This window comes from Amblyomma mixtum, chromosome 7 (genome assembly GCF_055824585.1).
Source record: "Amblyomma mixtum isolate Tamu chromosome 7, ASM5582458v1, whole genome shotgun sequence".
Classification (NCBI taxonomy): Eukaryota; Metazoa; Arthropoda; class Arachnida; order Ixodida; family Ixodidae; genus Amblyomma; species Amblyomma mixtum.
In genome coordinates this window covers 2448821-2463034 of record NC_143018.1, presented here as the reverse complement: position 1 = coordinate 2463034, position 14214 = coordinate 2448821, and the positions used below count along the sequence as shown (strand labels likewise).

The window sequence follows — 14214 nt, the reverse complement described above, 5'->3', positions numbered from 1 at the left end:
AGGATATATGTTTAGGCGATGAGGTTCAAGGCTGACAAGCCTAAAAATAACCGGTGCTGCGACATGAGCGGGCATTCACAGGCACCAGGCCAGTAGAAGCGGCATTTGTGAGTATTCGGGTTCAATAATTAACCGTATATTTCGCGATTATCTTCAAATTTTAGGTGGGCGCTTATTCGTATTTTACGCTAGGCAAAAAAACCTGTGATCTAACTACTTATTCGCCTGAAGCAGTTGTACCGTTTCAGCCAGCGTTCCCAGCGTGCAAGAGCCTGAAAGGTAGCCAATTCAAAAACAGTGATCGGATCGCCATTTTTATGTATTATTGGCATAGAAGTTCAGCCGTCGCGACAGAACGAAAGGTTGTCTGGCGGCACTGAAATTTCATGAAAGAAGAAATTTGATTATTTGGCGCCGGGGCGGAGAATCTAAAGGCGCGATTCATTTATACTATATTCTCACACACCTACAGCTGTACTTTGAAGAAAGGGCCCATCGTGCAACCGCAACGGCCGGAATTGCACCTGCGCCCTTGTGACGAGCGCCCCAGTGTCCTAAACACTGGGATGCTGTCCTCGGAGGCACTGAGGAGAGAGCGATGCTTCAGGTCTCAGATTAGCGTATGCTTTTAGCGGTCTGGTGCTTTGGTTGGAACATGTGGCCAGGTTCTTTTGTCTAATCTACGCACCATAAGCAAAGTAGAGCAGCTGTACAGCCCCAACGACACAATTTTATAAAACGCTGAGTTTAAGTGACCCGTACTGTCATTTTCCACGATGTCGCTTCTGTTGAGCTAAATTATTTGGCTGAAGCGCACGGAAGCGCGCGATCACGCCTCAATCAATCACATTTTTATCCACAGATGCGCGAAGTCTACACTGTAAACGTAGCAAACGAATTTGTTTCTCACCAGCGGCTGAAGAAGAATCGTCCAAGCGGCATCTAGAAAAGAATGAAAACAATGTAACATTTAGGTGAATTAAAGAATCAAAAGAAGAAAACGTGCTGCTGAGAGCATATATTGAGACTTTAAAGAGCGGGCATTTGGACAGATTTTCGCAGAGCAGTGTATAACGCATGTTGTGCTAAACAGTCGACTGTTACACTCTAGCAAGGCGCAGAGAAGAAATTGCACGAAAGCGTGCTGGCAGTACCCTTGAAAAAAACTAAAGGCACTTTGATCGCAAGGTTCACAGCGCATACACCGCACCCTAATCTTGACCTAAATCCATATTTCGCAACATTAATTACCACCGTGGAGGCTGATGAGTTTGTATTGGTAACAATATGCGCAATAGGCATCAAACAGCCTCTCTGGAATTGTGCAGGTAAGGAGAAACCGCCTTCGTCAGGAGAGCTTGAGAGGACCGCGGCTACACCTTAGCGCTTAACAGAAAACCGGTAAACAAAAAACAGCATTGAAGTAACCTAAAACAGTACACGCAGTTACACCTTGCAATGCGCCGCTGAGTTAATGAAAAGACAACTGCTGACAGAGGCCTACTGCCTTCATCCTTCAGGTAATTTAAATGCCACGTTGTGCAAGAATATGACAATAAAAAATAAGAATCACGCCTAATGCGAAATTTGAGCGCAGCTCATCAGCTGTTTCAACTTTTCGATAGACAGAGGCAAAGAATTTGGTCAATACATGTAGGTAGTACAACTACAGACAACTTGTTATTTTAAACATATTACATCATCAAGAAACACTCCATTAACGGTTCTGATTGTCATGAAGGAAGTTTTGTGGCCGGAGAAATAGGTGGGTATATGCTCGACTGGCAGGTTGATGGAAGTATTTCGCGTGGTTGTCATAGCCGTGGGAGGCGTTACGAGCGATAGGAACGGGTTGTTCTCCCGCATGAGTGGGAAGAAATTCCCCTTCATCTTATCCACATTAAAGTCCGCGCCATCCTGCCACCCTGGCAGGTGGCAGTTAAAGGTTGATCGTGAGAGTCCACTCGTCGTTGTCAGCGCTAACGCATGCAGCCCACTTCTCTTATCAACCCACGTACAGCCTTCGTCAAAAGTTCGGAGCCCAGGGGGTTTGCTTCTGAAGCACACTGTCTGGTTCGTAATGCATCTCCTGCGCTCCAAATTTGCTGAAGGCAAGAAGATTTCTGGTCCTGCCTCCTTCAATGGGTAGGACTACCACGAATGTTACAGAGTCCCACTGCGAGGCCTAGAAGCAAACCCCCTGGGCTCTAAATTTTTGACAAAGACTGTACGTATAAGCGCGATTCAGGCGTCCTCTGACCCAAGGAGCCAGTCATGTGCGTAAAGGCTTCAGCGCCGCGTTTCTGCCACTAAGTAGTCAATGCCAAAGCATGCAGCGCACATCTGTCACTACCGCCACCCGTCGTGGTGGCTCAGTGGTAAAGGCAGTCGTCTACTGAGCCTGAGTACTCGGGATCGAACCCGACCGCGGCGGTCGCCTTACAATTGCGGAGGAACGCAAAACCCGCCCGTGTGTTATGCGATGCTAGCTTAAACCCTAAAAACTTTTGACCTAAATGCACCAGACTGAAAGCCCCTAACCATGAAGTCTTTTGGCCTAAAGACATCAGTAAAAGCCATTAACTGGTAGACATTTTGCCACGAAGGTCTTCACCCTAAATGTGACTACCATAATGGATTTGCCCTAAAGGTCTTTATTAAAATTAGACAGATTCAGAGCTCGATGCAAGGCTGGTATAAGTGCTTCGCACCGCGACTAAGAAAGGAAACACCGTTGCGCGGTGTGTCCAGGAACTACGCCGTACAATGCTGCCGCACGAATAATGATTTCTTCTTTCGAGCATGTGCCAACGACTGCCAAGCGGTCTGCCAATCCTATAAACACGTGTGGGCTGGGAACTACTCGCGCCTTCGGCAACAGCAACTGGCCCACGCATGGGAAGGTACGAACGAACTACATCCACGCTTTCAATGTCGGGCCACCAGCCCGACACCAATGAAACCTTGGTGGCGTCACAATCGCTACCTCCGGCTATGAAAAGGCCTACGACAACTCGCAGCCCGAGCTCTTGATTGCAAGAGGCACCAATTCTGTCCATTGTTAACGTCGTTCGCGAACTAACGACAAGAAAATTCAGGGGGCACTTTTACGTTTAAAGTGCGTGGAAGTGTTTTCTGCACCACTTTGCCTCTGACACTGGCGACTTCACCACTGGATGGCGTCGCACATAATGACTAATTACTAAGTATTACTTATGAATGGTTAGTCACTGATTAGTTATTAAATGATAATTAACTGCTAATTAATGATGCCTCAGCTTCGCCTTTACGAGTGGAACGCGACCGCGTGTAGCGCTCAGAGGGAGTCCACGGAACCCCCCCACCCGTTCGGCGCGATGCCTTCCCGGTTGGTAACGCCTTTGAACGAAACCCTTTTCGAGGAAAGGAAATGGCGCGGTAATCCTTTGACATCTCGACGGACACCCAAACCGCACCGTACAGGAAGGGAGGAAGTGGGAGTGAAAGATGAAAGAGGGCCGCAATCCGTTTGATGACGTCAGGTCCGAACGTCGATGAGTCATCCCAGGCGCTGGATGTAACACCGGACTGACGGGAGAATGACCCATTTAGGGTTTTGCCTTATGAAGAGACATCGCGTGGACTGCGGTAAAATCAACCGACCGTGTTCTATAGGGCGCCGCTCCACCGAAGCCATGTCGAGCAATGCCCGCGTTCTCGGGAGTGTCCGGCTTCAAACGCGACCTAATGAAATGCGCCTTAGCCACTGTGCGAAACGGGCGTGTGCCCATGAGCAGTCCCGCCTCGGAAGCCCTGATGCCATTGTTCGAATACATGATGGTAGAAGGTCGTGCTTAGTCGGGTATCAATTTAGGCGGAACAATTCCGAAATATGACTCATGCAGCGCAGCAGAAACGCATAATATACTGGCCCACAGTACGTAAAATAATGAATGTGGGCGTAGAATTGCGGCAGCTGAGCGTTGGCTGGGAAGGAGTGGCAGGACTGCACCAATATGACGATCGGAATCTGGAAACCACAGCCTAGTCATGGAAGCAACGGCTTCACTCGGTTCGCCATAGCGCAACCGCCTCGTGCCCCGCGCTGCGGTGAAGGAAAACACGCTAATGGCTACCTGCGTAGAGAACATGGCCTGGGTGATAAACCGGCCTTACTACCGGTAAGGTAGTAAGGCCACGGCACGCCTCTGAGAACCGAGATGCCGGAAGACGGGAGAGGTCGCTTACTCGAGCGAGGGTGAAACACTTCGCCTCCTGGATCGGCCTGTCGCGGCTGCTTTGAACCGGCACCCGACAGTAGTGGGCAGCAATGATACGAGCAGGATTTTTGCTCACGCAGCCACTTACTGTTAAGGCAAGCCTCTGTTACTGTACGTTTGTGGTGGTGATAAGACAGGCAGTACAGGACCGAGAATCTAACTGGTGCAGCGACGAACACGGCAACGGTTAGAGTCGAAAGAATCACGTCCGATCGCTGGGATGGATGCGGCTGCTCTGGAGGCACGAGGCTTTCGTGGAGCTCGGTGCACGCGGCGCATAGAATGGATCACGCGCGGCGCGGCGCCGCCCCCGGCTTCGATGGCAGCGAATGAAATGACGACGAAGATGATGCCAGTTTGATTCAACTACAGGTCTATCTGATCAGCTGCACTGCTAATAAAATTTGTTAATTTTAGTCACTCGGCTACGAATCCCATAGTATTTATCAATAAGCTTGCGTTATCGAGAAAATAATCTCAAATATACTAGGAAGGGTGTTGTAATCGATAATATTCGGCCCATATTCAACGCATTGTTTGCAGCCACCCTACCGACCACATTACAGCATTGCAGCCCTTGAGTGCTTGGGAAACTTCAAAACCAGGATTAGCGTTGCAATGCAGAGTAAATAGGTGAAGGCTTTAGACACTTTGGATATCGCCAAAGCATATGACCGTAGAAAACACAATACTCTTGACACGAAATACGAAATTCGGCCGCACGTTTAAAAATCTTGCATGAGCACAGGAATGTTAAAAGATAAGACATTTGTTTTCTTCCCATGGTTCTCTTGCTTCCGAAACCTTTTCACAGAATAGAGGGTTACCTCATGGATCGGTACTGCCACCTTTACTTTATAAAGTCCTCTTGCGGGAGATACCTACGCAGCGCACTACCACTGTGTATGTTTACGCAGAGGACAGCCTTTTTTCCATCTGCTAGCGATATTCACTGTACCTGTTATTGCAAGCCTGCCTCAATGCCCTGGAATTTTGGCGATCAAGTTAGATTGCTCAACAATCCCGTATGTTGAGTCGATAACATTCCTAGGCGTAACGCATACGGCCCTTTGTTCTCCATCCGTCCTAGATACTAAATTCAACCTCTGGTGCTTTTGCAGGGGCGTGTTTTACGGTTTTGCATGAGTATGGAAAAATCAGTGTCAAATGTCCTCTTGACTTTCGCTTCCAGCTTCTCACAGTGCGCACCTTCTTATGGGAACTCCACCCATGCAATGGCTCCACCCATTTGCAGTGGCTCCACATGCCATCCCCCCACGTACCTATAAGCTCGATTCAGGCTTCCACTAACCCAAGGAGCCAGTTATGCCCACTTTATGTTATTGGCCAATAACATAATGAACGCCGAAGGCCAATTGATTATGCGCCGCGTTTCTGGCACAACGTTGTCAATACCTGACGCCTATATATATCTCTCTCTCTCTCTCTCAACACTACGGTACTACGTATAAGCGCGATTAAGGTGTCCACTGACCCAGGGAACCAGTTATGTGCACTTCCTTTCCTTAAAAAGGCACAACGTTGCCAATCCAACGCATACAGCGCACATCTGTCACTACCGCCAAGTAGCTTAAGTCACAATTGAGATGTTACTTTTCCAAGGGGGCAGTTTTGCTCCTTTCCTTTGCTTTCCTAGCTGCCGCTCCATAGGTTTCGCAGCTTAAAGCATGACTTAGGTGTCCCCTGCTGGTTACAATGAACAATGGCGACGGCAACGGCGACCGCGATGCCTCGAAACGCAGTAACGAACGACAAAGAGCTGCGCTCTGAAAAATTGGCAGTGCCTTAGGTCTGCTATGCCAGGATATACGTAGCCTGAGGTGAGGGCGAAGTGTCCGCATCTTGGTGGACACCTGAACCAGAGGGAAGGCACATAACTGCCCTCTTAGAATAGTGGACACCTCAACCATGCTTTAGGCTAAGTGGCGGTAGTGACAGGTGTGCGCTGCATGCGTTGGTATTGATGACGTTCTACAAGAAACGGGGCCCTTAGCAAGATTTACCCCACGCAATCTCGGGAAACTTGCACGTGGCGTGGTAGCAAACCATCGTTGTACCACATCACGTGGGAATGCAGAAAGAACGATAGCTTTCGTAAAGAACCGAGTGCAGAACAGTGGGAGAGCCGGCTCTCCAGCGGCGATCTGGGTTGCCAACAAGGTCTGATCCAGCCCGCCGAACGAGCAGCAAAGTTCAGCGGAGCCCTGGAATAGGGGCACCGACCCTGTGAAAAGGAAGATGGACCTCTTCTTTCTCGTCTGCTACTAGCACAAGACCTTTCTACGGCGTTCGTTGTGTTCATTGGCGTTGGCAACGTTTTACACTCCAATCACTTTAAGCAGAGGAAGGGCCCATATTGGCTCCCTGGGTCAGAGGACGCCTTACTTCTGCTTATAGGTACTATGGTTGATGAGAGATGTAGGCTGCAGGCATTGACAAGGTTGGGCCAGAAACGCGGTGCTGAAGCCATAGGCCGTTGGCGTTCGTTATGTTATTGGCATTGACCTTGTCAAAGTTATACACTCCGATCATTGTAAAGAAAGGAAGGCGAGCGCGAGCGGAGAGGCACACCAGCTGTGCACAGTGATGTCACTTGCTCCTTGCGCGCAGCAGCACGGCTCACCAGGAGCCACGCGAAACTGCTCAACCTCGGCCAGTGTAGCTCACGCTGCGAAAACTATCACTAAAGCATTTGGACTGCCCCACTGCGTCATCGACCGGGTTATGTGTTAAACATCTGGTTAGGACAGAATAGACTTTCCTCACATTTTCTTCACAAACGCGACAAAAATGGAGCTTAAAAGCTCTGCCTATTTTCGCCCTGTCCATTACCTAGAAAGCGACCTTTGATATTAACAAGGCGACATTACATTGAAGAAGATTGGTGCATAGAACTGCCCATAATTCGATAGTACATATTAACACTGGTCGTATTAATGAGGCACGGCTATACGTCCTTTGACCTAATAACTTTTCACCTAAACGCACTATTCTGCCAGAATTTAACCATGAAGGCTTTTGGCCTAAAGGCATTATCAGTAAAATCCACTAAGCGGTACGCATTTACACGTGTACACACCTGCCAAGCTGCTAAAAACTTTGTCGGAGCGTGGTTCGCTTCCCACAAAGCAGGCTTCAGTGTCGTACCTACCCCTTTTGCCAAAAGTAACCGAGCAGCCCGTTTTTGCTTCTCAACCGTATAGCTGAGCCAGGAAATGCCGCGCGCTTTGCTGCCGCACGAATAAAGATTTTTTTCCAGCATGTAACAACGACAGCCCAGTGGTGTGCCAATTCTATAAACATGTGTGAGCTGCGAACTACAGGGGCCTTCCGCAAAAGCAACTGGTCCACGAATGAGAAGGTGCGAACATTACTGCATCCACCCGCGTTCAATGTGGGGCACCAACACGCGAAGTGCTAGGTTTCCGTGAAAGATGCGTGGGGCCTGAAGCTCAAGGCCCAACGGAAAAGCCAAGAACTAAACTGAGATCAACAGGACTCCGTATGTTGACGATCATAGCAATGCTCATCCTGTTCTGTGCCGAGAGTACTTGAGCTGTTGCTAAGAGCACCAGTTTTGTCCATTGTTAACGTCGTTCTGGAACTAACGACCGAAAAAAATTCAGGGGACACTGCCTAAAGTGCGTAGAAGCGTTTTCTGCATCACTTTGCACCACTGGATGGCGTCACACGTAATGACTAATTACTAAGTAATTAGTTATTAATGGTTAATCACTGATTAATTAATAAATGGTAATTAACTGCGAATTAATGATGCCTCAGCTTCGCATTTACGAGTGGAACGCGACAGCGTGTAGCGCTGAGTAAGAACGATAGCTGCCTTGCCGATTGGAAGCGCCTTTCAGCGCAACGCTTTTCGAGGGAGGGAAAAGGCACAGTAATTCTCTGACATCTCGATGGACACCGAAACCGCACCGTAGAGGAAGGGAGGTAGTGAGAGTGAAAGTTGAAGTAATGAAGAAAATGAATATTATTTGAGGAAATGAAATTACGCAGTAACTGTTTCGCATATCTCGGTGGACACCCGTCATCCGTTTGATGACGTCAGGTCGGATCGTCGATGAGTCACCCCAGGCGCTGGACTGGGGTAAAATCTACCGACCGTGTTCAATGCGGGGCCGCTCCACCGAAGCCATGTCTAGCAATGCCCGCGTTATCGGGAGTGCCCGGCTTCAAACGGGACAATGGAATGCGCTTTAGCCACTGTGCGAAAGGGGCGTGTGCCCATGAGCGTTCCCGCCTCGGGAGCCCTAATGCCATTGTCCGAATACATGGTGGCAGAAGGCGATGTTCAGTCGGCTATCGTTTCGAAAACAAATTCGAATTATGACTCATGCAGCGCAGCAGAAACGCATAATTTCATGGCCCGTAGTACGTAAAATAATGAATGTGGGAATTCAATTGCGGCTGCTAAGCGTTGGCTGGGAAGCAGTGGCAGAAGAGCACCAATATGACAATCGAAATCGAGGCACCCCAGCCTAGACATGCAAGCAACGGCTTGACTGTTTACCAGCGCAATCGAGGCACCCCAGCCTATAGTCATGCAAGCAACGGCTTGACTCTGTTTCCCATAGCGCAATCGAGGCACCCCAGCCTAGTCATGCAAGCAACGGCGTCACTCGGTTTCCCATAGCGCAATCGAGGCACCCCAGCCTAGTCATGCAAGCAACGGCGTCACTCGGGTTTCCCATAGCGCAATCGAGGCACCCCAGCCTAGTCATGCAAGCAATGGCTTCACTCTGTTTCCCATAGCGCAATCGAGGCACCCCAGCCTAGTCATGCAAGGAACGGCTTCACTCGGTTTCCCATAGCGCAATCGAGGCACCCCAGCCTAGTCATGCAAGCAATGGCTTCACTCGGTTTCCCATAGCGCAATCGAGGCACCCCAGCCTAGTCATGCAAGCAACGGCTTCACTCGGTTTCCCATAGCGCAATCGAGGCACCCCAGCCTAGTCATGCAAGGAACGGCTTGATTTTTTGCCATAGCGCAACCGTCCCGTGCCCCGCACTGCGGTGAAGGAGAAAACGCTAATGGCTACCTGTGTAAACCATGGCCTGGGTGATAAACCGGCCTTACTACCGGTAAGAAACAGTCAAGCTCCTTCACTAATTTTGCCACGCCTTTGAGATAACCGAGATGCCGGAAGACGGGAGAGGCACACACAGCCGCTTACTCCAGCGAGGGTGAAACATTTCGCCTCCTGAATCGGCCTGTAGCGGGTACTTTTAACTGGCTCCCGGCCATTGTGGCCAGCAAAGGTACGAGCAGGATTGTTGCTCACGCAGCCACTTACCGTTAAGGCAAGCCTCTGGCACTGTAGGTCTTAGGCTGTAATACAGGAGAGGCAGGACCGCTGGAGGAAAGATCGCCTCGATCACGGCAGCGTCGAATCGGTGCGGCAGATGCAGCTGTTCGGGAAGGCACGAGGCACTCGTGAGCTCGGTGCACGAAGTGCGCAGCACGCAGCGCGCAGTGCGCAGATTGGCTCACGCGCGGCGCCGGCCCCAGCTTCGATGGCAGCTAAGATGATTCAGTTCATTCAGCCACACAGCCATTCAATATTTCTCAGTGAAATCTGACCGGCCGCATTGCTAAAAATTACGAGGAACTTTAGCGGCTAAAATGGAAAGGCGAAAGCCTGAGTTCTGCATTCTGCTACGCGATTGTTCACTTCACATTCTGTTGGTGCAATAATTAACTGCCAATTATTGACGCTTAATCTTCACAAGTGGAACGCGACAGCGTGTTGTAGCGCTGCCAGGGAGTCCACGCAACGCCACCACCCTTTCGGCGCGATGCATTGTCCTTTGAACGCAACGCTTTTTCAGGGAAACAAATGGCGCTGTAATTCTCTGTCATCTCGGTGGACACCTGAACCACACCATACAGGAAGGGAGGAAGTGGAGAGAAAGAAAGAATGAGGGGCCGTAATGAAAAAATAAACATTGTATTTGAGGAAAGGAAATTGCGCAGTAACTGTCGCATATATTTCGGTGGACACCCGTCAAAAATTCGCGCGCAGTGACGTCACGACCATTTCGACCAATCACGACAGTATGAGCCATTAAAGGTTGTCGCCTTAATATGTTATTATTCATTTTAATCACTCGGCAACGAATTCCACAGTGCCAGCGTGCGGTAATCTCCGATCGTAGGAAGGGTTTTTGTAATCTATAATATTCGACCCAGTTCACTATTGCTACTTTACTAAAACATTCAATGCATTGATTGCAGCCACATTACAGTTCACTTTACAGCACTGCGGGCATTGAGTGCTTATGAGATTGAGGATTACGGTTACAATGCAGAATAAAGAGGTCCAGGCTTTAGTCACTTTGGATATCGCCAAAGCATATGACAGCAGAGAACTCAATACTCTTGCCTAAAAGATGAGACGTTTGTTTTCTTCCGATGGTTCTCTTGCTTCTGAAACCTTTTCTCAGAATAGAGGGTTACCTCAAGGATAGGTACTGTCACCTTTACTTTAAAACGTCCTCTTGCGGGACATACCTACGCAAGGCAATATCACGGTGTACGTTTACGCAGAGGACAGATTTTTTTGCATCTTCTAGCGATATTCATTCACTGTACCGGTTACTGCAAGCCTGCCTCAATGCCCTGGAAGGTTTGCGGTCAGGTATCGTGCCGCACAAATCCCGCATGTTGAGTCCGTGAGTTTCGTCGGTGTAACGTATACGGCCCTCAATTAAATGGCCGACCTTATACAAAAGCATCATTGTGACGGAGGCGAAACGCAAGAGGCGCCCGTGTGCCGATCCCCACGTCTTTCTAAATTCTCACTCCCACCTTCCTTCCTTCCCTCAGGTGTCCGCCGAGATATGCGAGACAGATGCTGGGCCATTTACTTCCCAAAACAACCAAAAAAAGATCAACCGGCTCTCGGTCGCATGACGTGAATCAGCAATAAGAAATAAGTCTAATTTCAGTTTGGCTGCGTTTTGTTCTCCGGCTGTCCTAGATACAGAATTCAACCTGTGGCGCTTTTGCAGGGGCGCATTTTACGGCTTTGTAAGGGTATGGCAAAATCAGCGGCAAACGCCCTATTGCTAGAAGACCGCTTCCTGGATTGAACTCTTGCTTCCAGCTTCTCACAGTGCGCACCTTCTTATGGGAACTTGCCTATGTCTGCAATGGCTCCACTCATTTGCACTGGCTTCACATCTCATCACCCCACGTACCTATAAGTGCGATTCAGGACTCCACTGACCCAGAAAACCAGTTATGTCCACTTCCTTTCTAATTAATTAATTAATTCCTTTCTAATTAATTTTAATTTTTAATTTTCTTTAAACGATGTCAAAGCCAAAGCCAATAACAGTGAACGCTGGAGGCCCATTGGTCCTGCGCCATGTTTTTTTTTATTTCAAACGAAAATTCATTTACAAGGGTAAAATACGAACAATGCTCCAGGACCCATACCCAGAGGCTGGTTTTGGGTCCATCACAATTTTAAATGCGGCACGCGAAGACGACACATTGCTTTCATAAAGGAAAAGCCATTCTCAACAATTTAGAGACAATATAGAGACAGCAGTTATTAGATTTGTTCGTAAACTTCGGACATTACAGTGAAGAATCGAAACGGTTTTCCCATCGTGTCATCCATGGGCAAACTGGTTTCTTGTGTTTTTTTTACACTTGTACTTTCAGCACTTATAAAACGTAATTCTGTGTCTACATTACTATCATATAAAGCAGAAAAATCAGTCTGTTCTAGCAGGGTCTCTTAACAGCACGGGAACAAATATGGCGAAGTGGTCAGATATCGGGTCACAGCATACACCAGCAGAAACACTGTCATCTATGTAACAAAGCGCATGATCAAATTATGCATGTGTAATGACTGCAACAGGGTTGTGTAATCATTGTGTGTCTGAGGTCAACTCACCGACAATAACCATTCTCTTTTTTCCATGTGACAAAAGCGCAAGGGATGTTTGAAACTTCGCAGTGAAACACGTCAGTGATGAACATTCTTAAGCCTCTTGCAAGTTTGAGAAACGGTGCTTCTAAAGCATTGTCATTGACAGAGGCTGCAGACAAAACCTGAAATGAGATGCTATCTCTGACAAATATTGCTACTCCGCCTCCCCTAGCCGGTGAATCACGCGGGAGAAAGGGTAATTTATATCCTGAGATGGAGATAGCCTCGTTTTCTCTCAGCCATATCTCGCTCACAGAAATTAAATCAACTATGGCGTGAAACATACGAAGTCAACTCAATAAGATTTTATCGTAAACTTCGGACATTACAGTGAAGAATTGAAATGTGTCTCGTTATTTATGAGTTGGTCTATTTGAGAAATTGTGTTTATCATCGTTCTGGAAAAGGAAATGACATTTTTTGATTTACTTAATCGAATTTCTAAGTAGGGGCTTTGTTTTTGCACAATGTTCGTTAATGTACACTCGCTCCTCCCCTTCAAAGCCAAGAGTATCCCCAGTATTCAGCCATTCCTTTCTGGCTGCAGCAATCAACTTGTCCCGGGCAGTCGTTGAAAAAAAATTTCACAACAACGTTATGTTTATCCTTATCCTTCGACCGCACGCGGTGGACCACATCAATGTCCCCCTCCGAAACTCGGAGGTTGATCGCAATGAAACTGACCGTCTTCCGCAGGTCTTCCCCTTGAACCACTGGACGTCCTCGGATTTCGGCATTCATACTCCTGCTATACTGTTTTAGTTCCACGATCTCTTTCCGGCTTCTCTGAGCTCATGGTTGAGCCGTTCAATTTCTGCTTTATTACCTGCGCTTTCACGCTTCACCTCATCTAACTCTCGGCGGAATAGCTCAACGTCTTTTCTGAAATCCTCAAAGGTTACATTGATGCGGTTCATCGACTCACAAGCGTCGGCAAGTTCCTTTCGTATCTCGGCATTTGAGCTCGTCATCATTGCTACGTCGCTCTTCATTTCTTTTGCAAATTCATCAAACCTTGTGGCTAGGTCTGCGATGCCTTTAACAACTTCATTTATGCTCTTTGGTTGCTTTTCTGCAATAGTTGCAGCAAAGCTACCAAGCTCTGTTTGGTCCTTTCCATACATATTTCAGTTAGACGCTAGAGCGTAATACAATGAAACCAAAAACATCAAGAGGAGTGATGAAGACAAAAAAAGCATCACAATATACTTTTCGCAGCACCAGCGGCAGGAGGGCTCTAGGTATACTATACTGAAAAACAAAAAATTTATGCCACCAACCTGTGAATTCCAGACAGGTCTCGTTAATGTCTGGTCTGGCTCGCTGCAGCTGCCAAAATTACCCGGTCAGCCAGAAACAACGCCCCCTTGAAGCTCCTACGATGGCGGGAAGGTCGAACACACCGCGCCGTCGGAGAACTCGTTGGGAACGTTTCTGGGGTAGCACAGGTCTTCACCGGATCGACGACCAGGTGCCTGTGAATACAAGGTACGTCTCATTAACCTCTGGTCTGCCTCGCTGCCGCGGCACAACGTTGTCAATGCCTGCCGCCTACATCTCTTGCATATAAGCGCTTTTAAGGTGTCCACTGACCCAGGGAGCCAGTTATGCGCATTTCTTCTTAAGATAGCACAACGTTGTCAATTTTAACACAAGCAGCACATATCGGCAACTACCGCCAAGTAGCTTAAGGTACTATTGAGGTGTTCACTGTTCCAAGAGTGCAGTTTTTGCGCCTTTCCTTTGCTTCCAAAGCTCCCGCTCTCAGTTTTCGCAGCTTAAAGCATGTCTAAAATGTCCCCTGCTGGTTACGAAGGACAATGGCGACGGCGACGCCGCGAAATGCCGTAACGGGCGCGAAAGAGCTGCGCTCTATAAAATTGATCGTGGCTTAGCTCTCCTATGCCAGGATATATGTAGCGTATCGTGAGGTGCCGGCGAGGTGTCCACACCTCGGTGGACACCTG

The 14214-nt window shown here is 48.3% G+C and overlaps 1 protein-coding gene across 36 annotated transcripts in view; it reads right to left on the bottom strand.

The window, feature by feature from the left end:
- Nucleotides 1-14214, bottom strand: part of LOC149334803 (uncharacterized) — a 336596-nt gene that overhangs the window by 165958 nt on the left and 156424 nt on the right. For 32 of the 36 annotated variants that reach the window (XR_016283964.1, XM_089551410.1, XM_089551412.1 and 29 more), the window contains exon 1: nt 911-1429. Coding sequence is in view for 31 of the 36 variants with exons in the window: in XM_089551410.1 (XP_089407536.1) it covers nt 911-1079 (169 nt within the window). In the remaining 5 variants the exon portion in view is untranslated. Of the gene's footprint in view, nt 1-910; nt 1430-9595; nt 9711-13527; nt 13723-14214 lie in introns of those variants that run through there. The other 4 variants (XM_089551442.1, XM_089551445.1, XM_089551447.1 and 1 more) reach the window with 1 other exon arrangement.